We start from the raw sequence: 26793 nt of genomic DNA on the forward strand, positions 1-26793 counted from the left end.
CCCTCCCCCTCGTTCAGTGTTTTTCATTAAACTCGGGTCCATACGGGGATAAAGTGGATAATGAGACATGAGAACATCACCAGCAGAAGGAGGGAAATCCCCTCAACTGCAACACACCTCCACAAACACCACAGTGTGTGTGTGTGTGTGTGTGTGTGTGTGTGTGTGTGTGTGTGTGTGTGTCTGGCAGATCTAAATGTCTGTCTGCCTCTCCATCTGTCTGCCTCCACCACAGTTGGGAGATGTTGGGCTCAAACCGTTTTCCCTCCTCACAGCGAGGACACACACTTCACACGGATCCTCCCCTCTGCTCTTTAACACAACACACACACACACACACACACACACACACACACACACACACACACACACACACACACTTCACATTCAAAGTGTCTGAACAGAAGCTACTTGTCGTTAGCTCAGAGCTGTTCAGGGTTTAGAGCTGCTCTGATCAATACTTTCATATTAACAAAGATCAATCAAAATAACTATCAATATATAACAATAACAAAAGCCGTCAGTTGTTTTGTCACAGCAGCAGTGTATGCCATCATGCTATGCTATGCTATGCTATGCCATGCTATGCTATCTTACGTCACCCATTTTGTCTTTTTCTTGCCTCATCAAAATACATAAATGAATAAATGAATAAATAAACAAACAAACCAATAAATAAATAAAGGACACATTTAAAGGATTAAAGATGTCGGAGGTAAAAAGCAACAAACCCAGAGACCAGCTGGTGAGGGACGTGGAGCAGGTGGAGACCAAAGCCAGAGCTAAAAGAGCGGGAACACTGGACTCAAACACTCCTGCGGGAACATGGTGTTGTCGTTTGCTCAGATATCAGTAATCAATAATAAAAATCAATTCACACAGGTTTATGTGTTCAGTGATTTCAGTGACAGTCTCTTTGATAAAGCTTATAGTCAGAGCTCAGGTGAACTTTGAACCATCCCTTAGTGATGCTGCTAAAGGCCTAGACTGCAGGGGGAACTCCCATGATGCACTGAGCTCTCTCTCTCTCTCTCTCTCTGGCCTCGTTCTGCAGCTGTGTGTGTGTGTGTGTGTGTGTGTGTGTGTGTTCAGGTACACTTTTGCGTGTGGGTCACCTGAGTTCAGAGCATGAAGTACAATCAATCGCTGTGATTAGAAAACGGATGAAGAAAACAGACTTGAAGCCTGAGAACACCAGAGAACCTTCGTCAACAGTCACAGCCCCTTGTTTTCCCTCCCTGTTCCAGTGACCCCCCCCCCCCCCCCCCCCCCCNGAGCGCTCGCTAACGACAGAAGAGCCACAGCCACTATCACCTTAATGAAGACGTCCACATGTTAATTAGAGTGACACGCCTGAGCACAAGGTGTGTGTGTGTGTGTGTGTCTCTCTGAGGACTCACTGCAGCTGATGGTGGAGGAAAAAGACCACACACACACACACACACACACACACACACACACACACACACACACACACACCGACAGCTGCATCAAAGTCACAGTTTACTGAGAGAGGCAGAGAGGCAGAGAGGCAGAGAGGCAGAGAGGCTGAGAGGCAGAGAGGCAGAGAGGCTGAGAGGCAGAGAGGTCGAGAGGCTGAGAGGCAGAGAGGCTGAGAGGTCGAGAGGCAGAGAGGCAGAGAGGCTGAGAGGCTGAGAGGCAGAGAGGCTGAGAGGCAGAGAGGCTGAGAGGTCGAGAGGCAGAGAGGCTGAGAGGCTGAGAGGCAGAGAGGCAGAGAGGCCGAGAGGCAGAGAGGCTGAGAGGCAGAGAGGCTGAGAGGCAGAGGCAGAGAGGCAGAGAGGCAGAGAGGCTGAGAGGCTGAGAGGTCGAGAGGCAGAGAGGCAGAGAGGCTGGGAGGCTGAGAGGCAGAGAGGCTGAGAGGCAGAGAGGCAGAGAGGCAGAGAGGTCGAGAGGCAGAGAGGCAGAGAGGCAGAGAGGCAGAGGCAGAGAGGCTGAGAGGCTGAGAGGTCGAGAGGTCGAGAGGCCGAGAGGCTGAGAGGCAGAGAGGCTGAGAGGCTGAGAGGTAGAGAGGCAAAGCTGTGTCTCCTCCAGAAAACAACCAAATCACATTTCCAGAGTGGGACTTTGGGCCTGAACGTCAGGAGCTGCCTCCGTTTATCATCTGTCACACTGAGATCTGGTGTTTTCTCTCTCACTGACAAACATCTGACAGTCTGAGCTGATATTTCACTGGTTACTCAGTCGGTCCCTGTGATCTGATCTCTTCTCTTCTACTTCACATTTATTCTAATGTTTCCATCCTGCATCATCTACGTGGGAAACCTGCTGCCGCCTGCCAGACAGAAGCCGGGGCACAAACCTCCACACATGACACCTGATGTAAATCTATGAGACATTTAAAGTCATGACAAAGTGTTTCTTGTTGGTGACAGCTGATGATCGATATCATGTTACAGCTGATCTGATTCACTGACCCCCCCCCGCCTGCTGTGTCCCACATGGACGTCATTATTACTAATTAATCCAGTCTGTTGTTTGTTGCACGTCGTGTATGTGAAGTGACACTGTCACTGATGACATCATCACCTCCAGCAGCTGGGTCTCTACTTCCTGGTTTAGACGACTGTTCTTCCTTCTTTGAGTCAGTTTGTATTTCAACATTTTTAACATTCCTTAGACTGAATTGTTTATTGATTAATGACAAAACTTATTGGCAGATTAACTGATAATGAAAATAATCATCAGCTGCAGCTGTGGTGTAAATGTAAACCTTAGCTTTACCATAGCAACTACGACCGACAATTTAAAGGTCCCAGATCATATAAATAATGTCCCAGTGTCCTAAGAATTATCTGATAATTATCTGTTAATTACAAGGAGTTTTCCATGAAGGTTTACGCAATTTTAATTATAAGATAAATGGGGAAAGTGATTTTATTCGTCTTTCTAAAAAAAGTCAGATTTTTTTCTGTTTATGAACTATTTTTCTTTTAGCCACATAATTATAGTTTTTCTTAAAAACTCAAATATAATGAGCAGACACTTATAAATACAGCAACTAACACTTTGTCTGTTTCCCTTATAATTAGTGTTTTTTTTTTTATATCTGGTAATTAAAAGCCAAATAGCAGAACATTTTGAGGATATTATGTGGAAAGTTTTCAGGAAATTAGAAGGAAAGTACAAGACACCTGAAATAAAGTGTCACCGTGTGTGTTTAAGGAACATGTCGCCCAGGCCAACGCTGATGCGTTTTAATAGTTTTTAGAAACAAAGGAAGAAGATAAATCAGGTTGTAAATACAATACTTGTTAGTAGGAGGAAAAAATAGAATATCAATAGACTTTTTCTTTAAATGTTAAAGCTCCTCCAGTGTAAAGGTCTGTGTCCATGTGTAGTGTGATTATAGATCAGCTCTAGCTTCTATATTAATACTGTGAAAGTATCAAAGCCTCAGTCCACAGAGAAATGCACACAGCCTGTATTCAGGAACTGAGCCTTAAAACCAGCCGTCAGGACTTCTGGAACTTTGTGATGTCACAACAAAGCAGCCACCAAGCCCCGCCCACCTGGACCCACCATCCAAACCTTGCAGGATTTGGTTTCTCTAAGTGTTTACCTGAAATCTGCTTTATTTCTATTGGATCATTCAGAAAACAGTCAGCCAATCAGAAGAGAGGCTCAGAGCCTCCTCTCTTCTGATTGGCTCACCGACCTGTTGTTACTAGAGCTCCAGAGAGAAGCCTGAGAGAGGAGATGTAAAACTACACTGAGATGGTTTTTATATCTCCTTATGGATCAACACTTCAAAATAAAAGACCAGAGAAGTGTAAAATATGGAGCTTTAACACAGAGATGGTTGAAATAATGAAATGATTTAAGTATTGAAAATAAGAAAGAGAAGCACAGTTACAAACACAAATTGGTTTTCAGGCTGAAAAGTCCTGACGCTGCTCTGATGAAATGCTTTGAATGAAAAACGTCCCGAGGGAAACATGAAAACTAAATCCACACAGACCAGTTTTAATAAAATAAAAAAGAGATTTGAAATCAGTGATGTCACACCAGGTGTTTTGCGTCGGACAGGTGTGTGTGCTGCTCGCTGCATCATCAGTCTGTGTTTAAAACGTCTGGAGAGGAACTCTGAGGGTCTGTGGGAGTTTCCCGAACAAGGTTTTCACACTTGTTTGGTTCTGGTCTCTCCTGCTGTGGTTTGTTTTTGTCTTGAACGCTCCCTCGCTCCTCAGCAGGACATATTTCTTATCAGTATGGAATAACTCTCTGCCGCCCTGCCTGCCGCTGTTCTACCACACTGCCTCTAATAAAGCACTCCTGTCGTACTCGGGTATTTCCCCGGGGTCGACCAGGAATCAACTCTCGTTTCTGTCTCTGAGCTTCTTCCACGCTTTGTTTCTTCTCTTTGCTTCAACTCTGTGTCGACACCGAACAAACTGTTTCCACACAACGTTTGGATTCATGAGGTTATTGTACTTGAAGTCTGTAGCCATGGTAACGGCTGCAGACTTTGAATGCTTAATGTACATAATGATTAACTGCTCAACATTTCGTGCAGCTTCACGGTCACTAAAAGTCATGATCAGTTATTCTATTAGAGGGCTTTTATTGTGAAGCAGCTGCACAGTTTCCTGTTGCATTTTCATTTTTTAAACAAAATTAAGCATCAAAGTTAATTTCACCGTGACAAAACAACCGCAACTCAAAGTCGAACAGGCTATTCTGGAGCTTTCAGTCGTATTACATGGTCTTCTTCAGAGCAGGTTAGTTGCTCAGCTGTCATGACGATGGAGCTATTAGCATGCAGGCTTGGTAACTGTCAGGATTTCATCACTTGAAAACTGAGCAAACTTTACCTGCTGATGAAGAGCAGGAGATACTGTTGAAAGCGAGTAAGTAGACCTTGAGTAGCAATTGTTTTCTCAGAATAAAGATAAAAGCTTTGGCTTTTTTTGGCTTTTATTTTGAAAAACTTTCCCAGTAAGCTGGAAACTAATGTCTGAATCTAATTAATTTTTTATCATTTATAATTAAAATATTTTTCTGTGAATGTTTCACTGAAAATATCAAATCACGACTTTAATAAAGCAAAGTTGGATAAAAACACTGATTTGATGCTTTCTGTGTAATCTTTTCATTATCATTATTTTACTCTGATTCATCTCATTTCACAAATATGTCAGTAAAATGTTTTTATGTTCATGTCCAGCAGCGACATGGAGACAAGGCTTCATTTAAACAGGTAGAAACGCTGCATCAGGGGACGTTCGCCATCAGCGACACGTCCAGTAAAACTAAAACTAAACTCCCTCTGTCCTTGTGTCCTGATGTTAAAGCGTCTCCTGCTGCAGGACCGGGTCTGAGGAGGCGTTGTTCTCTGCTGATGTCAGACGTCAGTTAATCATGGCGGAGAGGTTCAGCGGTGAGGAGAGGAGGCCGCTGCTCCACAGACTTTATCCCTATTACCATGACGACTTATTCTGCGCCGGCTCACGCCCGCCTGCTCGCCGCTCGCAGCCTGAGTGAAGGTGTCGATGGGCTGCGTGGCTTTAGTTCTTCATCACTAATCTCTCTGCTTTGCTCAGTTCAAACATTTCCTCTCTTCTCCTCGTGTCTGCCTCTCATTATCTCCCATCTGCCCCGGGTGTGTTGCTGTGTCTGTGTTTTCTGAAGCGCCCTCGCCTCGTTTCTCCATCTTCATTTCAGCCCTGAGCTCCTTCACAGGCAGGCCACGCAATTAACAAACTCTAATTACCTTAAGCTTGTTATTTAGCTTGTTAACATGCATTAATTCAGGCCAAATAAAAAACGCCAGAGTCTGTAAAATATAAATCCTCTCTGCACATCATTTATTCATTTGATGCGGGTCCCAGTCGCCGCTGCAGCTGCTGAGAAATGACCAGGAGAAGCACGTCGCTTTAGCTCCGCCTTCTGTCTGAGAGTTCAGGTGTTCGTGCTCGTTTGACCTCCGGCAGGTAAAACCCTCGAACTTCCTGTTGTCTCGTTTTGGAGATGCACAACATCAGAGACAGGCGAGGCTTTAGAGAGCCTGCAGCAGCCAGACCCTGAGAAATATGTGTGGAAGTTTCCTAAGTGGCTCTGGTCTAATAAAAGTTTAATGTGGCTCTGTTTTACTCATTAGTGCCGTATTTAAGGTGCTTAGAAAGGCATTAACGCTGTCAGACGGAGGGCTGCCAGCTCTGACGTACAAAACACCAGAGTCCAGCTCTTCAGTTTGGAGCTTCACCAAGTCTTCTCATGTCTGGAGACTTTCTCCTCCTCCTCCTCCATCTTCTCCTTCTTCTTCTTCTCCTCCGCCTCCATCTTCTCCTTCTCCTCCTCCTCCGTCTTCTCCTTCTTCTCCTTCTCCTCCTCCTCCGTCTTCTCCTTCTTCTCCTTCTCCTCCTCCTCCGTCTTCTCCTTCTTCTCCTTCTCCTCCTCCTCCGTCTTCTCCTTCTTCTCCTTCTCCTCCTCCTCCGTCTTCTCCTTCTTCTCCTTCTCCTCCTCCTCCGTCTTCTCCTTCTTCTCCTTCTCCTCCTCCTCCGTCTTCTCCTTCTTCTCCTTCTCCTCCTCCTCCGTCTTCTCCTTCTTCTCCTTCTCCTCCTCCTCCGTCTTCTCCTTCTTCTCCTTCTCCTCCTCCTCCGTCTTCTCCTTCTTCTCCTTCTCCTCCTCCTCCGTCTTCTCCTTCTTCTCCTTCTCCTCCTCCTCCGTCTTCTCCTTCTTCTCCTTCTCCTCCTCCTCCGTCTTCTCCTTCTTCTCCTTCTCCTCCTCCTCCGTCTTCTCCTTCTTCTCCTTCTCCTCCTCCTCCGTCTTCTCCTTCTTCTCCTTCTCCTCCTCCTCCGTCTTCTCCTTCTTCTCCTTCTCCTCCTCCTCCGTCTTCTCCTTCTTCTCCTTCTCCTCCTCCTCCGTCTTCTCCTTCTTCTCCTTCTCCTCCTCCTCCGTCTTCTCCTTCTTCTCCTTCTCCTCCTCCTCCGTCTTCTCCTTCTTCTCCTTCTCCTCCTCCTCCGTCTTCTCCTTCTTCTCCTTCTCCTCCTCCTCCGTCTTCTCCTTCTTCTCCTTCTCCTCCTCCTCCGTCTTCTCCTTCTTCTCCTTCTCCTCCTCCTTCTCCATCTTCTCCTCCTCCTCCTCCTCCATCTTCTTCTTCTTCAATATTTGACTTCTGACTCCATCAAACTGTTTTCTGGAGTCACTTTCACATTTCACAGTCCCAGGTTGATGGGTATGAATCTGATATACATGTATATCCATTTAACTGGGATTTATTTGTTGTTTTCTTTTGTTTCTTTTAGTATTTTCTTTGCCTCTTTTTTGTTGTTTGTTTGTTGTTTTGTTTGTTTGTTGTTTTGTTTTCTACTTTCTTGTTTTGTTTGCTCCTAGAAACGATTGTAGATTCATAAATCTAACATGATTTTTTTCATATGTCACTTTCCATGTCTGACTCCAGCTGTTTGTTGTTTTCTAATTGGTGTGTTTTAATATGTAACAGTGTCAGTGATGAACAGGTGGAGTTCATTTCAAATCTATTCATCATCCTGAAACACACAGGCAGACCACACACACACACACACACACACACACACACACGGTCGGAGCAGTAACATTAAGTCATACACTGAGAGCCGACACATCATTAAGCTCCTCTCAGGTTCGTCCTTCATGTAGGAGGATCGCTCCTTTCCCGTCACACAGAGGAGAAACTACATCCACGACCTTCTCCTCCTCCTCCTCCTCCTCCTCCTCCTCCTCACCCTCACCCTCCCCCCAACCTGACACCGAACATGTTCCTCCCTCAAGGCCTGACAGCTGCAGGAGCGTTCCTCCTCTCTCCCTCTTTACAAAGTGAAACACGAGCTGAAAAGGTGAAACAGTGATTCATCCACTGAGGATTTGCTGTTTCACCTGAAGCTGCTGCAGCTGAAGCTCCTCTCACACACCAGACCACAGACACACCTGTGGAGGTGAACCACCGTCATCACAGCAGATACATACAGTACATGGTCTCTCCTCAGGTTTAACACTGACATTTACATCTGATATTTCCTGGGAGTTTTCACCTGCTTCCTGTTAAAAATACCTGCAGGATCACAGGATTTTAGCACGTGTGTGACTGCAGGAAGAAGTGTCTTAGTTTGTTAACACTCCTACACAGGTGTGTTAGACACAGTCTGACTTTAACCTGCCGTTATCATGGAGACACAACAGGTTTAGTTTTAAAGCTGCAGACGTCCTGTGAGTCAGAGGACAGATTTTTCTGTGAAGCACTGAATGGTCTCAGGCCCGAACACATCTCTGATCTACATCCAGACCCCCGGCTGATCTGGATCAGGTCCACTGTGTTGCAGAATCAGAACCAGGTGAAGCAGCTTTTAGTTCCTCTGCTTCCTGAACACCTGAGCGCTGCTGAAACTCTCAGCTCATTTAAATCAGGGTTTACAACATCACTGTTTACAGCAGCTTATCAATAAATCACACACAACATCTTTTTCATTTGGTGCATTTAAGCACTAAAATGGTGTCCCAAATTTCTGACCTGATTTCATGCAATCTTGATACAACTTCTTTAAATATTTGTATTTATTCCACTTTGTTTCTAAAAGCTACTTTGATGTTAATCATCTTAATGTTCTATGTTAATGTGTTTCCTGCCTCTGCAGAGCTTTGATTTGCCTTGTGTCTGACTGCTGCTGCAGAAACACACTAAAACAGCAGCTTACACCTCAACTGTGTGACGAATGATTGTTTACATAAGATTAATTAACCAGAGGTAAACCGATATCACATTTAACATATTGCTAGAAAGAATCACTTTAAACCCTGATGGAAACCAGCGTGTGTGTGTTGGTCTCCAAACTACAATCTGGCTCCAACAAAAAGCAAAATATGACAAACTTTTTTCAGTCTAAACAGGATAAACAGAAAAAAGCTTTACTCAACAACTTTCCCGTGGACTTGTTGAGCGCCTCCTTAAGCAGAAAAATAAACCTTGATGATCCGGCGCCCGGTCAGCTCTGATGAATCTCTCCTTGTCAGGTTCGGCTGTAATCAGCTGCTGCTGAGGAAAAGTTAAATAAAGATCTGAGCCGCAGCAAAGACGCTGCCGCTCGGCGTCCTGAAGACGACCCAGCTTCATCCGTCCGGGAGGGAAGTGGAACCAAAACCAACTAAACATCTGAACAAAACTGTTCTAATAATAACAGAAACTGTTTCATCTGGTTAGATATGTATAAAACACACACCTTTATAACACTGATATTTAATGAAGATGTTATGAATCAATGAGCCAGATGTTCTGATAAATAAAGTTTCCATGTCAGAATCCATTTTGCTTCATCTAATAAAACAGAAAAGCTTCAATAAAAAGATTTTGGCTCCTGTAAAATGTCTCCATCTGGGTGGTTAATGGTTTTACTGGTGCAGCTGGGTTTAATCGCCGTCCTCACAGCAAGGTAAACGGCTAGAGGCAAACAGGTTGAGAATTTAATACGCTCATTACACCGCTCTCACACACACTCAGAAGAGTGCAAAGGAAAACTGCTCCGAAGTGGACGACCTTGGTTTAATCTGTGGCCTTCAGGGCCGAGAGGAAGACCATGAGGAGAGGGGTGAAAGCTATGTTTGACTAACACTGTGACTTTCACGTGTGAAGGGTGGAGCGGTGGAGTTAAAACAGCATAACTAAAACAATGACAAACAGCTGATAGGACGGAAGGAAGGTGGATGAATTAGCAGCTTAAGAGCCAGATGTTTCCCTCAGCAGCTGGTGGAGACCAAACACAGAGCTAAAAAGAGCGGGAACACTGGACTGAGAAAACTAAACTCCAACTTTACAATACAAGAGTTTATAACACATCCTCTGAGCAGCTACTTCTTCAGGGTAGACTGGACACTACAGTGACACTACAGTGACTCGGCATCGGAAAAATGTGTCAGGGCTAGCTGGTTAGCATGCTAACTTGAGTAGAAGAAAAGAAGTGATAGAAATGGAAGCAAAACAAGATGGTCTCTTGTGGAGTAAATGAATGAAGATTGAGGCTTATCTTGCTAAAGTTTCTTTTACATTTGTAAGGAAACAGCTGTTAATGCTAACATTAGCTATGTAGCAATAGCAAAAACTTACATATAGCTCCTTTAACTTGAGTAAAAGTATTAGGGACAATACTTCATGTATATAAAGTAAACTTAATATGTAAGCAGGACTGTCGTCATATTCTGCCAGGTAGTTTAAATTAATTACATGCACCTACAGTTATTAATCACTGTAATAAATATAGGGAATAAAAAGTACAATATTTTCCTGTGAAGTAAAAGTATAAAGTATCTCAGAAGTAAAGTACAAGTATGTCAAAGTGTACTTAACTACAGTACAACTGTCTCACTGTTCCATGTTAAACTGTGTCTATAAAAGTATTTCAAACTTCTGATTTAACTGCACATCTGAGCGACTGAGAAAATCTACAAAATGCCACGATGAAGTTCCGGTTCTGTCGTCAACCACTGATGTTGCTCGCTCTTAAAGGAGAGCCTCTCTCCTCACTCTTCTGCTCTGAGATGTATTTTTAGTGTTTAACCTTCAGCGTGAAACCTTGTAGTGACTCTGTGGTGGAGTAACAACAGACCCCGCTCTGCTGTTCAAAGGCCGGTCTCCAGCAGGCTAACACACACACAGACAGATGGACAGATACAGTAATTGTATCTTATGGTATCTGAGGGTCTGGTATGTCTCGTTATTCTCTGCTCTCTGACTGAAGTATATCTGCCGTCACCGTGGAGACTCAGAGAGACAACATGGCAGCTCCGCTCAGCCTAAACACAGACATCAAAGCTCTGCCGGTCGCTCGGCCTTCAAATTAACCTTTTGCCGGCGGCGAACGCGCTGATGGCGAGGAGCGCTAATGTTCTGTGAAGCCACAGGAGTCGACCAACCTCAGACATTTACACATGACGGACCCAGGCAGGAGTTTAACACCCGCTGCAGCACACGGCTGTCAGTCTGAAGACAAGATACAACTGTGGTCTGTCCTGAAAGACGTGAAGATCAGAGGGTGAATACTGAAACCTCATGCTGCTCTTCAAGGACATATCACACAATACATTTAACTAATAAACAAATCGTTTCTTAGCAAAGCAGAATTATTTTCCTCTTCTTCTGTGTTTTATTTGAAGTGTTGATCCTTCAGAAGATAAATTTGTGGTTTTAAGAACCAAAAACCATCTCAGTGTAGTTTTACATCTCCTCTCTCAGGCTTCTCTCTGGAGCTCTAGTAACAACAGGTCGGTGAGAAACCAAATCCTGCAAGGTTTGGATGGTGGGTCCAGGTGGGCGGGGCTTGGTGACTGCTTTGTTGTGACATCACAAAGTTCCAGAAGTCCTGACGGCTGGTTTTAAGGCTCAGTTTCTGAATACAGGCTGTGTGCATTTCTCTGTGGACTGAGGCTTTGATACTTTCACAGTATTAATATAGAAGCCTAGAGCTGATCTATAATCACACTACACATGGACACAGACCTTTACACTGGAGGAGCTTTAACATTTAAAGAAAAAGTCTATTGATATTCTATTTTTTCCTCCTACTAACAAGTATTGTATTTACAACCTGATTTATCTTCTTCCTTTGTTTCTAAAAACTATTAAAACACATCAGCGTTGGCCTGGGCGACATGTTCCTTCATCACCATGAACACACACGGTGACACTTTATTTCAGGTGTCTTGTACCCTCCTTCTAATTTCCTGAAAACTTTCCACATAATATCCTAAAAATGTTCTGCTATTTGGCTTTTAATTATCAGGATATTTCCAAGAAAAGACACAAATCATGAGGGAAATGGAAAAAGAGTTTTTAAGTAAAACTATACAACAGTTCATCAACAAGACGCCAACAAAAATCTCAATTTACCTTATAATTTGTCCAAAATAGTGAAAAAAACCTCCTTGTAATTAACAGATGATTATGAGATAATTTTGAGGACATAATGAAGAAGGTTTCCAGGCTATTTGCTGTAAAATACATAGAGTGTGTTTGTGGTGCTTTCGGGGGGATTTGTCCTTTAACTAACAGCGTGTCGTGTTCCCGCCGCTCTGCTCTCCCAGCATCGTTACTATGGCATCAACATGATCTGCATCCGACACAGCCAGGTGACGGATTATCAAGTCAAATAATGAGAGGAGACTGTTTGTCTCTCCATCTGTGTCACAAAGCTCCGTCAGCTGGGGCTCTGCCACACCGCGTAGGTGTAGTACTGAACGTAGTAGCAGCAGCAGTAGTGCCACTAGTAGATGCAGTAGCAGCAGCATTAATAGTACTGGACACAGTAGTAGTGGTAGTACATGTAGTAGTAATAGCAGTATCAGCAGTAGTAGCAACAATAGTAGATGAAGTACTAGTAGTAGAAGTGGTAATAAATGCTTGTTTAGAATTAGAATCAGCATTAGTAGATGTAATAAAAGTAGCAGTAGTAGCTAGATGCTAGCAGTAGTAGTAGGATTAGCATTAGTAGACACATTAGTAGCAGATGTGGTAGCAGTAGAAGATGTAGTAGTGGTGGATGTATTAGTAGTAGCATTAATAAACACAGTATTAGCAGATTTAGTACTAGCAGTAGTAGTAGGAGTAGTAGCATTAGCATTAGTGGATGTAATAAAAGTAGCTAGTAATAGCATGTAATATAAGCATTAGCATTAGTAGACATAGCCTATTAGCAGTAGATGTAGTAGCAGTAGTAGACATGATATTAGTAGCAGTAGCTGAAACAGGACTAATAGTAGCAGCAGTAGTAGTATTAGCATGAGTACCCAAGGTAGCAGGAGCAGTGGTGTTAGCATTAGTATATGTAATAAAAGTAGTAATAGCATGTAGTTTTAGCAGTAGCCTAGTAGCGCTGTAGTGCTAGCATTAGTAGACATATTAGTAGCAGATGTAGTAGCAGTAGTAGCTGACACAGGAGTAGTAATAGCAGTAGCATTAGTACCCGAGCTAGTTGGAGCAGTAGTATTAGCATTAGAGGATCTAGTAGGGGATGGGGAGTAGTCACAGTCGTAGCAGTACTGTAGTAATCTTGTAACTTAAAACTACTGAATACTGATGAATGATCCCAGTATCGTCCTGTAAAAACCCTGTATGAGTCAGACAGTCAGTCACACACACACACACACACACACACACACACACACACACACACACACGTCCTCCTCATCTCTTCATCTTCCTCTCATCTCATTATTTTCATTACCTCTCTCTCTCTCTCTCCCTCCCTCTCTCTCTCTGACTCTCTCCACCCGCCCACCTCATCCCGGGGTTGACATCAAACGCTGCTGAAGTAGACCCCTCTATTAGAGAGACTGTGCAGACGATCTCACAGCCAACCTGAGGAACCACAAACACTCTGCAACACACGGCTCATTAAACAACACCAGCGACTGTGTGTGTGTGTGTGTGTGTGTGTGTGTGTGATGTCTTCATTAGCAACTCTCTGCAGGCAAACAACTGTACCAGGATAATACACACACAGTGTAGTGGAGTAAACACACACCACATTATGCACACAAACATGAACAATTATTTTTCTTAGTCTAAGCTGAAAGTATTAGTCGGCCATCTTTACTCCACACTGAAGTTAATACGCGTCACTTTAACATCCGTTTGGAGGGAAAATCTGCGGCGTCACTTTACAGTTAGAGGACGCTGTGACAAGACGTAATGAAATAAATCTGAGTTCTACAGGAACTGTATTTTATCACTTCCTGTTCCCCCGGCCTGAAGTCTCTGGGTTCTTGGTTCGATGACTGAAATAAGGTCTGACATTTTATTTTACGACATAAAATACGTCAGTAAATACTCCGGTCCTGATTTCTTGAAGCTTTTACGTCTCGGTTGCTAACGAGTGTCTAAATGAGACGACAGAGGTTGTCAGGGACGTTAAACTTCTGCTCATGGTATTGTGGCTTCAAACATCATGAAGTGGTTCATCAGTGAAGATGATCCTCCATAACTAAGCCTGTCAGGATCAGAATCTGTTCTTTATTTTCTCTAATTATCCGAAAGACAACGGAGAAATCCTATTGGCTGTTTGTGGAGAGAACCGGGGTGAAGCTAACTTCAGGGTTAGCCTACAATACGTTATCCGTCAGAGGTAAATCTGTGTTTAACTCATGAGCACAGATCAATCATCTGTGCCCCGGAGATGTTACGAGAGAAGAAACACCAGCTTTATTCCAATAACGTCACTCAGTGGAAACACATTCGCAGTCCTCGTGTTTTGTCGACTTGTCTAAAAAGAAAAAAAAAATGTGCCTCTATTTTGTGTAAAAGTGCAAATGAAACCCGGCTGGTGTGAGTCTGACTGGGTTTTCAATTCAGACAGTGTCTTGTTCAAAGTGATACAGAGCATCAGATTCACACAGATTCAGGCTGCAGCAGCACGAAGGTCAAACATGAAGAGAGACAAACATCAGTGAGTAAAACACTGAACGAGCTGCTCAGTATAAGTTTCTGATCGTCTTCTCATCAGATCAGATCAGTGTGTAAAACACAGACGCCGTCACAGCTGGAGAGGCAGTTTGTGATGTCACATATCCTCCGTCTGAACACAACAGTCGTCGTGGGTCTCTGTGTTGTTCGCTTCTTTTTCCACAAGCACAAAAAACACTGTTGTTCCAGCGACTGACAGATGCCAAGAAACGAAGTGAAGCACAGAGACAGAAGAAGAAGAAGCAAGGAAACAAGGAAACAAGGAGACAAGGAACTAACGCAGGATTCAAAATGTATTTAAAAATATAAATATCAGCTTAATGAGGAAGGAAATGTTTGTCAGAGCTCAAACGTTCACAGTGTGAACAGGCCAAGGAGATTGTGTTTGTGGTGTATTCTGTTGGTCAAACATCTGGACAGCTGTTTGTGAAATTAAGAAAAAAGAAAAAAAAAAAAACTTTAATGTTTGAAGAAAAGAAAATGAAGCCTGAGACAAAATGAGCTGTTAGAGCAGATGTGTTTATACATGATGCAGTGAGAGAGTGTGTGTGTGTGTGTCCTCTGTCATATGACGATAAGCCACTCTGGCAGAAAGCTGGGCAGGCACCAGCTGTGCATCATTTACCATGTAACACACACACACACACACACACACACACACACACACACACACACACACACACACACACACACACACACACACACACACACACACACACTCTCTAACTGCTGAGTCAGGTGGTACAGAGTCTGATGAAGGCAGAGTGGTGAAGTGCACAGATGGTGACACACACACGTCACCACACTGTGATGTATCAGTGTATCATGTGTGGTGATGATGATGACGACGGTGATGAAGGTGTACGGCGAGAGGATGACGTGCGGTGATGGCGTTGAGGACGTACGACGGCGATGACGGTGCACAGTCATGATGATGATTATGATGATGATGTACGATGAAGGTGATGTGTGTATGATGACATCAGTGTGGGCGGGGCTCAGACCAGCTGTCAGTCAGTGAGGACAGAGCAGCAGATGCAGCGAGATTCATTCATTCATCCCAACTGCTCTGAGGAGGACAGAGCAGCCCACACACAATCTGACTGAGAGAGAGAGAGAGTGTGTGTGTGTGTGTGTGTGTGTGTTGTGTAATCCTCATCATATCACCAAAACGAGCGGCTTTGCTGCCAAATGTCTAGTCAACAGAGATAAAAATGGCCGCTGACTGATCCGTCACACTGGACGTGAGCAGATGGTTGTTATTTCAGGCAGAGACACCTGCGCTGCGTTTCTTCAACAGAGACCTGATACCTGAGTCCCACAGCACAAACACCTACGACACCACTTTATATCATCAACACACACGTTTCCACGGCGACATATCAGGCTCAACCAAAACGTCAACCCACGAGGCTGAAACATGAAGAACCAGCAGCTGCAGTTCCTCTAACGACCACTAGAGTCTGGCTCCAACAGTGAGTCAGTCCCCATAGACTCCCATGTTAAAATGTCCAACTTTACAGCAGAAATAAACATGTTTACAGCCTGGTACAAAAACTGTTTTGGTCTCTAGAGCTGATTTCCTCCTTCATGACACCGGTTTATATAACTCACCTGTTTATATAACTCACCTATTTATAAAACTCACCTGTTTACATTTTATTAAGGACTACAGTTATGGAGGATTGCAACCACACCCTACACCCAACAGGAAGTCAGCCATTTTGGTTTTCCTCTGTGATCTTGGCGCCATTTTTTCACGTGATACTTTAACGAACTTCATCAGACCAACATCATATTTGGTCAGTCTCATCTTAAGACCTTTACGATGCTTTTCATGGTCTGATTTACACTTGATACATGGGAACATGGTGCATGTCGGCGGCGAGGTTCGCAACAGCTTTAACAACAGATGTTGCTGTTGTCTGTGACGAACCTCCATCACGTCATTAGGGTAAACACCTGGAGTTCTCTTCTAAGTTTGACGCTGCAGACACATTTCAGTCTGTATGGAAACAAGCACTGAGGTTTGATACCCGCTCAGTGCTGAAGGTTTAAATACTTCGCCGAGCCTCCGTCAGTCCATCTGAACTCAGCGCAGGGATCATCATTATGACGGAATGAGGACGTAGCTGCTCTGAAGGTCAAAGTGCTGCCTCAGCACGTGATGAATATGTCAGATCCGATGTTCCTCCAGTGACAGTGAATCTACATGTTTCTCCAGGACAGGGTCGGACTCAGACTCAGCCGGCGCCAGAGCTTTAAACATGGACGAGCGTCCCTGAAGGCGGCAGAGCCCGAGTCTTCACAGGACAAATCCCAGAGTCGCTCGTTTAGGACACTAAAGCTTCCACAAACATCCAGAATGTGCGGAGTCGCCACCAGAGCCGCGTGTCGGGGATTTGATGATGCCATCAGGAGGATCCGGCGGCCTCTTGTCTTCAGATCTGACGGAGACTTGTTCGCTGTGAACTGTGAAGCTCCAGGATGAAGGTGAGCTCAGCAGGAACACAGTTCACCGCCGGAGAGCAATAAAACAGAGCTCGACCTCAGCGCTCAGGATTCAGAAAATATATCGGAGGCACACCGTCTTTTATTTGTGTGTGATCTCTTTAATAAAGCAGGCGTCACTTTTTATTAAATTTGGATGTGTTATTTTGGCAGAGGCGAAGAAGAAGCTGAGCACATTTCATCCAGATTTTACCCTCCAATACCTTTCAACAGGAAATACTCTACTTTCTTTTTACTCTGACCCGTCATGAGACACGTGGTCGTGTGGGGTAGAAATCCTGACACAAGGGTTGGAGGGATTTCTCCAACAGCAGAGGAGCATGAACACAAACAACGCATCAGTAACTTCACACACTTACAGAAGTTATTTTACTGTAATTACTTCACTTTTACTTTTGGTAATGCAGTAACATCTTTCCCTGTGGTATCACAGCTTGTACAGTAGTAGAAAAGTGCTACTTCTACATTTTAGAATAACGCACTTTATTTTGTAATGTATATTGCACTCCGTGTATATCTTCCTTTGTTTTCCCACCATTTTCCTGCAACTAACAATTATTTTCATCGTCAGTGAATCTGTTTGTTTGTTATTTTCTTGTGGCGTCTTCAAATCACTTGTTTTGTCCAGTTAACAATTAAAAAACTGGTTAATGTCTCGTTTATAATCGTATGTCATTGAAGATTTTCAAAACAAGAGACCTGCAATCCGGCTAATGAGAAAGCTCAGACAGTGTTAAAGGCTGCAGAGCTCAAAGTTACAGAATCAAAGATCATATTCAGGAGCTGACAGGGAAGAGAAGTCTTCTACACACAGATCTGAATGTGTGGACAGAACCTGGATTTTTAACAGACCAGATGAGTGAGTTTGAAGGACCACGGTGTGTGAGCCGACGCCTTCTATATTTAGACTCTGAGTGAAGCGTCCTCGCTGATTAAAGACGACCTGGTTCTGAGCGGACGGCAGATCTGAAGGAACAACAGCAGGCACGTTTCCTTCTGAATGAAATGAAGACCTTCAACATGAAACGTGATCTATTTTTATCTGCTGAGTATTTTTAGCAGCAGCAGCAGCAGCAGGGGGGGTGGGGGTGGTGGTGATGGGGGGGGGCTGTTTCTCTGCAGAGCTCAGTTACACTGCTTCAATATTTAACAGTCAGAATGAAGAGACTGCTCAGCCAGAAAACACTGTTGTTGAGTCATGGAGAACGACCTGCAGAGACCAGAAGAACCAGAACCAGGAGTCCAGCAGCAGACGGTCTGGTCCCCACAGAGACCTGGTCTCAGCATCATGGAGTCAGTCCGGGATCAGAGACCGAAGAGCTGAGGAAGGTTCTCCAAGACGCTGGAACAACCAACAAGAACCTGAAGAACCGTGAGCAGGTGTACGAGGAGAACCGGTGCTGGTTTAGGTTTTTACTCTTTCCTGAGGAATAAAAACTAGTCATGGCTTTTATTCTGAAAAATCCTCACTTTGCTTTTGATGTCTCAAACTTTCACACAGTTCTGTCTGTCAACGGTCAACTACACACCAACAACAACAACAACAACAACAACACCTGACAGCCCCATGTGACCATGACTCAGACACACTAAATGACCAACAATCATGAGAGTCACTTCCTGTTTCACAGCTACGTCAGGTGGAGCACATCTCTCTCTCTCTTCATCACACACACTCCCCCCCCCACCCCCTCCTCACCCCCCCAGACTGTTTGTTATGGAGGAAGCAGGCCGGGCTGAGATGGATCGCTGCACAAACAAATGTTTGTTCTGCCCTTCGCAAACCCCAGAGACAGACAGACACACACACACACACACACACATACAGAGCTGTCTACCCCAGTGTGTGTGTGCGCGTGCGAGAGAGAGAGGGAGAGAGGGAGAGAGAGAGAGAGAGAGAGAGAGAGAGAGTGTCTGTTATTTATTTTTATAGCTTTATATTTATTGTTATTCAGATGTTTGTGTGTCTGTGAATTTTGCTCATGTTCATCGAGTGTGTGTGAGTGTGTGTGTGTGTGTGTGTGTGCACCAGCTGTCCACCAGTTATTGCCCTCACTGGGAGCACTGGGGGTGAGAGGGGTGAAATAAAGGTGGAGATAGATGGAATGAAGAGGATAAAAGAAGGAAAGGATGGAAATAAAAAGTGATAAAGGATGGAGGGATGAGAGAGGAAAAGGAAATGATGAAAACAAAGAACAAGAAGAAGAAAATGGAGGGATGTTCGTGGAGGATGGATGGATGGATGAAAGGACCTGTCAATCAGCGTGGGGGGGTCGGAGGTCAGGAGGAGGAGGCGGGGCTTTACAAGCCTGAAAACACAATCAAGGAGACGGGTCGCTATGTTTCTGATTATCTATTGCTTCCTCTCTACCTCCTCTGGTCCCCTGCTTCATCCCTCCATCCTCACACAGACGGAGGGAAAGAAAGAAGAAAGAAGGAGGGGGGGTTAAACTGCAGACTCATCAGAAAAAAAGAAAAGAAAGAAAAGAGGAAAAGGAGAGAGAGAGAGAGAGACGCCCTGTGGCAGCGACAGACGAGCTTAATGAGAGATGGATGGATGGAGGGAGGAACGGAGGGAGGGGAGGGGTCACATGATTTATTCAGAGGTGGAGGATTAAGACCGAAGGCAGCCACCTGAACCACACACACACACACACACACACACACACGCTCCCTCAGGGCTCGGGGCGGCAGGTTTGAAAGGCTGTTAATTGTCGTCAACACGACTTTAATCAGATTTCAGCTTCCACACACACACACACACACACACACACACACACACACACACACAGAGAGAGAGTCATGCAGGCACGTGCACACACTGTCCTGTCCCATGGGGTGTGTGTGTGTGTGTGTATGTGTGTGTGTAAATCAGGTTTTGGCGTGGAGGTGTGGTCATTAGCGCCAAGTCCCATATGCTGCCCGCCGACACTGGAGGGAAAACCCCTGGGAGACACACACACACACACACACACACACACACACACACACACACACACACACACACACACAAAAACTAACATAGATACACAAAGAACAACATTAACACAGAAATACACACTAAGGAAAAAATAAAAACACACTATAAAGACACACATTACCAGAATCAATGTACAGAAACATACAATCTCACACACACACACACACACACACACACACTGAAACAGAGGTGTGTGTGTGTGTGTGTGTTCTGATGAATGAATAAGGTGGAGGTGAAGGTGCAGACTCTCTCTCTCTCTCTCCATTCTGCCTCTACCTCGCTCCACCCCCTCATCTTTAATGAAGACATTTATCTCTCTCTCTCTCCTTCATCCCTCCATCTCTCCATCTCTATTAAAACCTCATTTTGTCGTCTCCATCCATCCATCACTCCCTCCACTCCTCTTTTTGTCCCTCCTTGCTCTCCTCCTCCTCTTTCCTTTTGTTCCCTCCTTTATTCCCTTGTTTCCTCCTCTTTGTCTTCTTCTCCTTTTATTTCTCCTCCCTCACTACCTTCTTCTTCTCCATCTTCCCTTGTTTCCTTCTCCCCTTCCTTCTTCCTCTTCCTCTTACCCTCCCTCATTCTCCCTTTCCTCCCTTGTTTCCTTCCTGTCTTCTCTCTCCTCAATCTTCTCATCTTTTCCCCTAAACCTTTTTTTCTTCCTTTTTTCTCTCTTTTCCTTTCCTTCCTCCCTGTTCCCTTCTTCCCTCATTCCTCCCTTCCTTTCTTTTTTCCTCTCTCTTTTCCTTTCTCCATCCCTCCCTTCTGGCTTCTCTCCTCTTTCACTCCTTCCTCGCTCTCCTCTTTTTCTCTTACTTAGTTCCTTTCTTCCTTTCCTTCCTCCTCTCTTTTTCCTCCACTTGTCATTTATTCATCCTCCCATTCCCTCATCTCCTTACTCCTTCTCTTTCCTATTGTTCCCTCCTTTATTCCCTTGTTCTCTCCTCTTCTTTTATTTCTCCTCCTCACTGCCTTCTTCCTCTCCATCTTCCCTCACTTCCTTCTCCCCTTCCTTCTTCCTCTTACTCCTCCCTCATCCCTTTCTCTCCTCCCTCGTTTCCTTCCCATCTTCTCTCCTCCTGCTCCCATCCTTTTCTTCCTCTTCTCCCTCCTCCTCTTTTTCCTCTCTCCTTTCCTTCCACCCTCACTCTCATTCTTTTCTCTTACATAGTTCCTTTCTTCCTTTCCTTCCTCCTCTCTTTTTCCTCCACTCGTCCCTCATCCCCTGTTCCCTCCCCACCTCCTCCTCCTCCTCCTCTCCTCACCCCCCTCCTCTCTTACATCTCTCATTAACTCTCTCCCTCATCACGTTGGGCCTCAGGCTACACATATGGCAGTCATGCTTCCACACCATTAAATAACACACACACACACACACACACACACACACACACACACACACACCAACTGGTGTCCCCTGTTGCCGCCTCCTCGTGGAGACGAGGTCCCGCCACTCGTTTAATCTTCCCTCCATCCTCTTCTCCTCTGATTATGTCTGTTCCCTCTCTCCCTTCCTCCCCAGTCTCTCCTCCACCCTCACCTCCTCTTCTCCCTTGTTTCTCCCCCCTTTCTACCCCTCACCCTCCCTCCCTCTCACCTCTCTCTCTCTCTCTCCATCACATTAACTTCTGTTCTCGCTCGCCCCTCTTTTTTTTTCCCCTCCGCTGGCTCTTCCTCATTGTCTCTCACTCTCTGTGCTCCAGAAAAAAAGTGTGTGTGTGTGTGTGTGTGTGTGTGAGGGATGGATGGAGGAGGGGTGGGGGTGGGTGGGTGGGTGGGTGGGTTCTTGAATGAGTGGTTTCCAAGGCAACGGAGCCACACTGCCGCAGTGGATATGTAGGGGAGGTGGAGAGAGTTGAGAGAGTGAGAATGAAGAAGGCGTGTGTGTGTGTGTGTGTGTGTGTGTGTGTGTGTGTGTATATGTGTATGTGTGTGTTTGTGTGTGTGTCTGACAAACTTGACTCCGGCAGTCAAGAGAGTGAGCAAATTAAGGAAAGAAGAAGAATGAAAGAACCAAAGAAGTGTGTGTTTACAAGTGTGTGTGTGTGTGTGTGTGTGTGTGTCTCCACAGTGTGAATGTCAAGAGCATTGCTGCAGTGCCAAGGGCAGAGAGACATTGGAAATGTTCTCTCTCTCTCTTTCACACACACGCAGGTTTCACATGTCTGCTGACTGTCACCAACATGACTTAATTCAGTGTCTCACACACACACACACACACACACACACACACACAGACTGGAGTGTATTGTGAATGAAGTGCAGAGCGACATCATGTGTTCAGTTCAATGAGACAAAGAGAGAGAGAGAGAGAGAGAGAGAGAGAGAGCCAAGAAAGAAGAAGAACAGAGAGAAAAGAGGACCAGGACCAGGACCAGCTGCAACTCAGTCACAAAGTGTAAATGAAGTGATTCTGACAGAGAGACACAGGTGAAGAGAGAGAGGTGGAGGTGTTTACTACAACCTGTCAACAGGACGCCAGGTGAGGTGTTAGAGGTGGTGTTGTTTGTGTAACCGGATGTCTTTTACACCACACACTCCTACATGTGTGTGTGTGTGTGTGTGTGTGTGAGTGTGTGTGAGTTTGATAGAGTTTCTACTTTCTCTGTTTGGACCTCAGCATCAATTTAACCTCCTACTGCCTCTGGTGTGATACATACACACACACGCACACGCACACACACACGCACGCACGCACGCACGCACACTCACACGACACACACACACTGCAACACAACACACACACACAACACACACACGGTTGAGCACATTAGTGGGTGCAGCACGCATCCTCTTAATAGTGTAAAATGGACAAAGGTGCTTCCTTCTCTCTGTGTGAGTCCTGAAACAGTCTATTTCAGTCAAGGTGCGCTGCAGGAAATGGATTCAGACGCGCACATGAACACACACACACACACCTGCGGAGTCAGAGCTGCACACACATGAGAGAGAGAGAGTGGTTGGGCGGTCAGGTGCATCCAACTGCCCCACTGATCTGCAGCTCCCTCCTGTGGCAGGGCTGAGAACTACACCTGCAGGAGATGATGACATCATCATCTGCTGCTTCCTGAAGTCAAACCGAGATGGTTCAACAGCGACACAACCTGACAAACCAGCAGAGATCAGAGCTGCGTTCACAGTCCGCTGATGATTTCAGCCCTCGCCCTGAGCCGCTGACACCACGTCAGCTTCACCTAAAGTCCAGTCCCTCCAGCGACAGAGCGTGACACAGCCTCAGAGAACAAACACACGGTTTCCTCTCTGACGGGGGACAGTGGAGATTCAGACTGTGAATCTGCGTGTGAACTCTGACCACCCCCGAAATCAGAACAAGCCTTCGTCCTTTAAAGTTAACGTCAGCGAGCCGGTTTAATCATGAACATCTCTGCATGTAGTTTCACCTAGTCTCCTCCTCTTTTTATTCCTCACAGTTTCCCTTTAGATGCTTCAGCAAAACTAAAACATTTACAGCAGGAAACTAGAGTCTCCTCCTCGTGGTCGTATCCCTCCGCCACTCAGACTAGTTCCAGGTCACTTCCTGTTGATCCAGAGTCAGAGAGAATATTCACATATGTGTCAAGTTTTGTCATAGTTGTTGTGAAGTCTTGTGTAATGGTGAAAAAGTGTTTTGTGAGGTCACCGTGACCTTGACCTTTGACCTTTGACCCCCAAAGTCTAATCAGTTCATCCTTGAGTCCAGGTGAATGTTTTTATCAAAGTTAAAGAAAATCCATCAAGGTGTTACTGAGATATCGGACAACCTGAAAACAAAATGGCTGCCGCTCTGACTGTCGGCGGCGCGGAGGAAGAAACAGGAAGTGAAGATCCAGACGATCTGCATAAAACAACACTTCCTGTCATTTGGGTGAACTCACCCTTTAATACAGATGCTGCAGCTACAACCATCAGCAACAAGCTGCTTCTTATCGGTGTGTGTGTGTGTGTGTGTGTGTGTTAAAGTACAACACATCAAGAAAACAAACACACTCAGGTTAATCACATATTAATGTGTAGAAGTACACAGACACACACACACACAAAACTCCTCATTACACATCCATCTGAAGTGTGTCAACACAAGCACACTTTTTTTTCATAACTAGTTCTTACACACGCACACACACACACACACACACACACACACACACACACACACACACGTCTTAAACATGTATTATTGATTGGAACAAGCGGCGGTGAAGTGGAGCGCGGCGCTACAGCTTTGTTCAAGGGCACGGCAGCGAGTTAGCCACTTAGACTGACAGGAGAGTGAGAGAGAGAGAGGGGCGAGAGACACTGACAGAGAGAGAGGGACGAGAGAGGCGACAAATATTTAAAATGTTTGTACATGTGTGTTTGTGGAAGTGGGTTGATCTTTGTGTTGATACTGTGTGTGTGTGTGTGTGTGTGTGTGTGTGTGTGTGTGTGTGTGTGTGTGTGTGTGTGTGTGTGTTCTGACCGGAGTTCAGCAGCTCCTGCTCCATCACTCCGCAGCCCAGCACCTCCATCCAGTCGCCCTGGAAACGCACCTCCATCTCAAAGGAGGGATGAGTGAAGGGGAAGTAACAGTCGACCCACCTGATCTCCACATCTGAGAGAGGGGGAGGGGTAAAGTTGAGTAAAGTGAACACCTGTCGTGTGTTGTCCCACCTTCCCCTCCTCGGGTGGGCGTGTCTCACCTTCTCCAAACAGGTGAGTGACGAGTCGAGTCAGAGTGAGTTTCAGGTCGAACTCCAGCAGCTTCACGGCCTCCAGAGAGTGAGTCTCCTGTTTCTGAGGCGTCCTCCTCCCCCCGCCCTCGAACAGGGACAGCTCCTCTCCATTCTGCACCTTGGAGAACAGCTGGGAGACGCACCACACATCTGTAACACATCTGACCCGCTAAAACCTCACATCTCCACACTGTCATATTTCATGTTCCAGTTTAAACCTGATCCGAGCTCGGCTTCACTATGACTTGTAGATGGAGACACACTTGGCCCAGTATACGCCCGGTTCCACGGCCCGAGTCTGGCCCACATACATGACTGTCAGATGCTACTTTCCACATCTGGATCCATTCAGACAAAATCTTCCAGCTACCAATCAATAACAGCCGGTCTCAGCCCAGATGTGGACATATATGGACCAGACCCAGGCCGAGGACTCCACTCACACACACACACACACACACACACACTCACACTCACACTCACACTCACACACACACACACACACACACACACTCACACTCACACTCACACTCACACACACACACACACACACACACACTCACACTCACACTCACACTCACACACACACACACACACACACACACACACTGCCGTACCTCGTGGTTGGAGAAGAGCCGCACGCCCTCGATCTGGTGGAACACTGGGTAATGACTGGAGTCGATCTCGTCTCGCCTGTACACGTCTCCGGCCAATAAGAACGCATCCAGACCCGACCTCACCAGCTCCCTCTGGTGGGCGGAGGTGTGAGCGCGGAGCATCGTGTTTCTACTCAGCACACACACAGACAACACATCTGTCACAAGATTCTGGATTCCTCTGACTGGGAGGTAAAGTGTGTTTGGTGGGCGGCGTCACTCACCTGTTCAGGTAGTAGTTGTCACCTCGTTTCCTGCTGGGGTGATCGGGCGGGATCAGCAAGCTGTCAATCAAACCACACAAACCAATCAGCTTCACGTCAGCATGAGATTAAACAACAGAACATCAGGAAGAATGAAACCCTCCAATCAATCAATCAATCAATCAATCGATCAATCATCACAGCTGCCCACCTGTCAAAGTTCTGCTCCGTGGTAACCACAGGGCTCAGGTTGTCATGGACAGAGAAGAGCGGGTTGCCCCAGCGACCGATGTAGGAGCTGAGGAGGATGGAGGAGAGACGTTAGTGTTAATGAACGATATGTTACACAGCCGCTGCGAGCACACCGTTACCCAGAATGCCACAGTGAGACCACTGTGCTGACCAGAAGCTCATGTCTCTCCGCCGGTCAGCAAGCGTTGGCGCTCCTCTGCTCCGTCTTAATGACAGGTAGAGCTGATCTTTATAATCACCTCGCAGCTACCGCCATCTTTTAAGGTGGAACGTTTTCTCATCGTGTTGTTTGACGTCAGGAAATCAATCAATACATTTCATTTCAGGTGTTTTTATCAGCTCTCTTCACGACAGACTCTGTCATGAGGATCGGATCGTCAACAGCTTCAACTGTCGATAAAATCATGTGACTACAATTATTTTTATTTCGTCACTTGGAGAAAAAAAGTAGTGGAGCGTCGTTTCCGGTGGCAGCTCTACACCAGTGGGGGAGGGGCACGTTGCGTTACGAGCGAGAGAGAAAGAGGAGTGACCCGGTGTGAATCATCGTCCGTCGGCACGACCCTCCTTCAAACAAATACCAACAGCTCACACTTCACACAGTCCGGATCCAGACTGAGACTCAGCAGAAGACGGCGAGCGAGGAGTCAGAGGAGACGCTCCGCTCTTGTTGTGAGCGTGCTCCAGAGGTCGGACACTAATCCTCCGACAGATCCAGCTGATTATATTCTGTAGTTTAAACTTCACAGACGGGCCTGTGCTGCTCTGACAGGACGACACTCTCAACAACTGCTGTAAAGAGCAGAGGAGGATCTGACAGAGAGACAGAGAGAGAGAGAGGGAGAGAGAGAGAGAGAGAGAGAGAGAGAGAGAGAGAGAGAGAGAGAGAGAGAGAGAGAGAGAGGGAGAGAGAGAGGGGCAGATGGAGGAAAGGCCAGACTAATGTGCAAAATGGAGGATGTGTGATTGGACCGAGAACAAGACGTCTGCTGAGCAAATAAATATAAAAGAATAATCACCATCCGGGAAAAAAAAA

At 45.6% G+C, this 26793-nt stretch overlaps 1 protein-coding gene across 1 annotated transcript in view; it reads right to left on the reverse strand.

Moving 5' to 3' along the window:
• fars2 (phenylalanyl-tRNA synthetase 2, mitochondrial) overlaps positions 1-26793 on the reverse strand; it is a 100601-nt gene that overhangs the window by 46926 nt on the left and 26882 nt on the right. Inside the window, exons 4-8 of the mRNA XM_022766487.1 lie at positions 25717-25803; positions 25527-25586; positions 25264-25432; positions 24614-24776; positions 24394-24525 (exon numbers count right to left, since the gene is read on the reverse strand). Of these exons, the coding sequence (XP_022622208.1) occupies positions 24394-24525; positions 24614-24776; positions 25264-25432; positions 25527-25586; positions 25717-25803 (611 nt within the window). The remainder of the gene's footprint in view (positions 1-24393; positions 24526-24613; positions 24777-25263; positions 25433-25526; positions 25587-25716; positions 25804-26793) is intronic.

The sequence above is a fragment of the Seriola dumerili genome, unplaced genomic scaffold (genome assembly GCF_002260705.1).
Source record: "Seriola dumerili isolate Sdu_G_001 unplaced genomic scaffold, Sdu_1.0 BDQW01000859.1, whole genome shotgun sequence".
NCBI classification, from domain to species: Eukaryota; Metazoa; Chordata; class Actinopteri; order Carangiformes; family Carangidae; genus Seriola; species Seriola dumerili.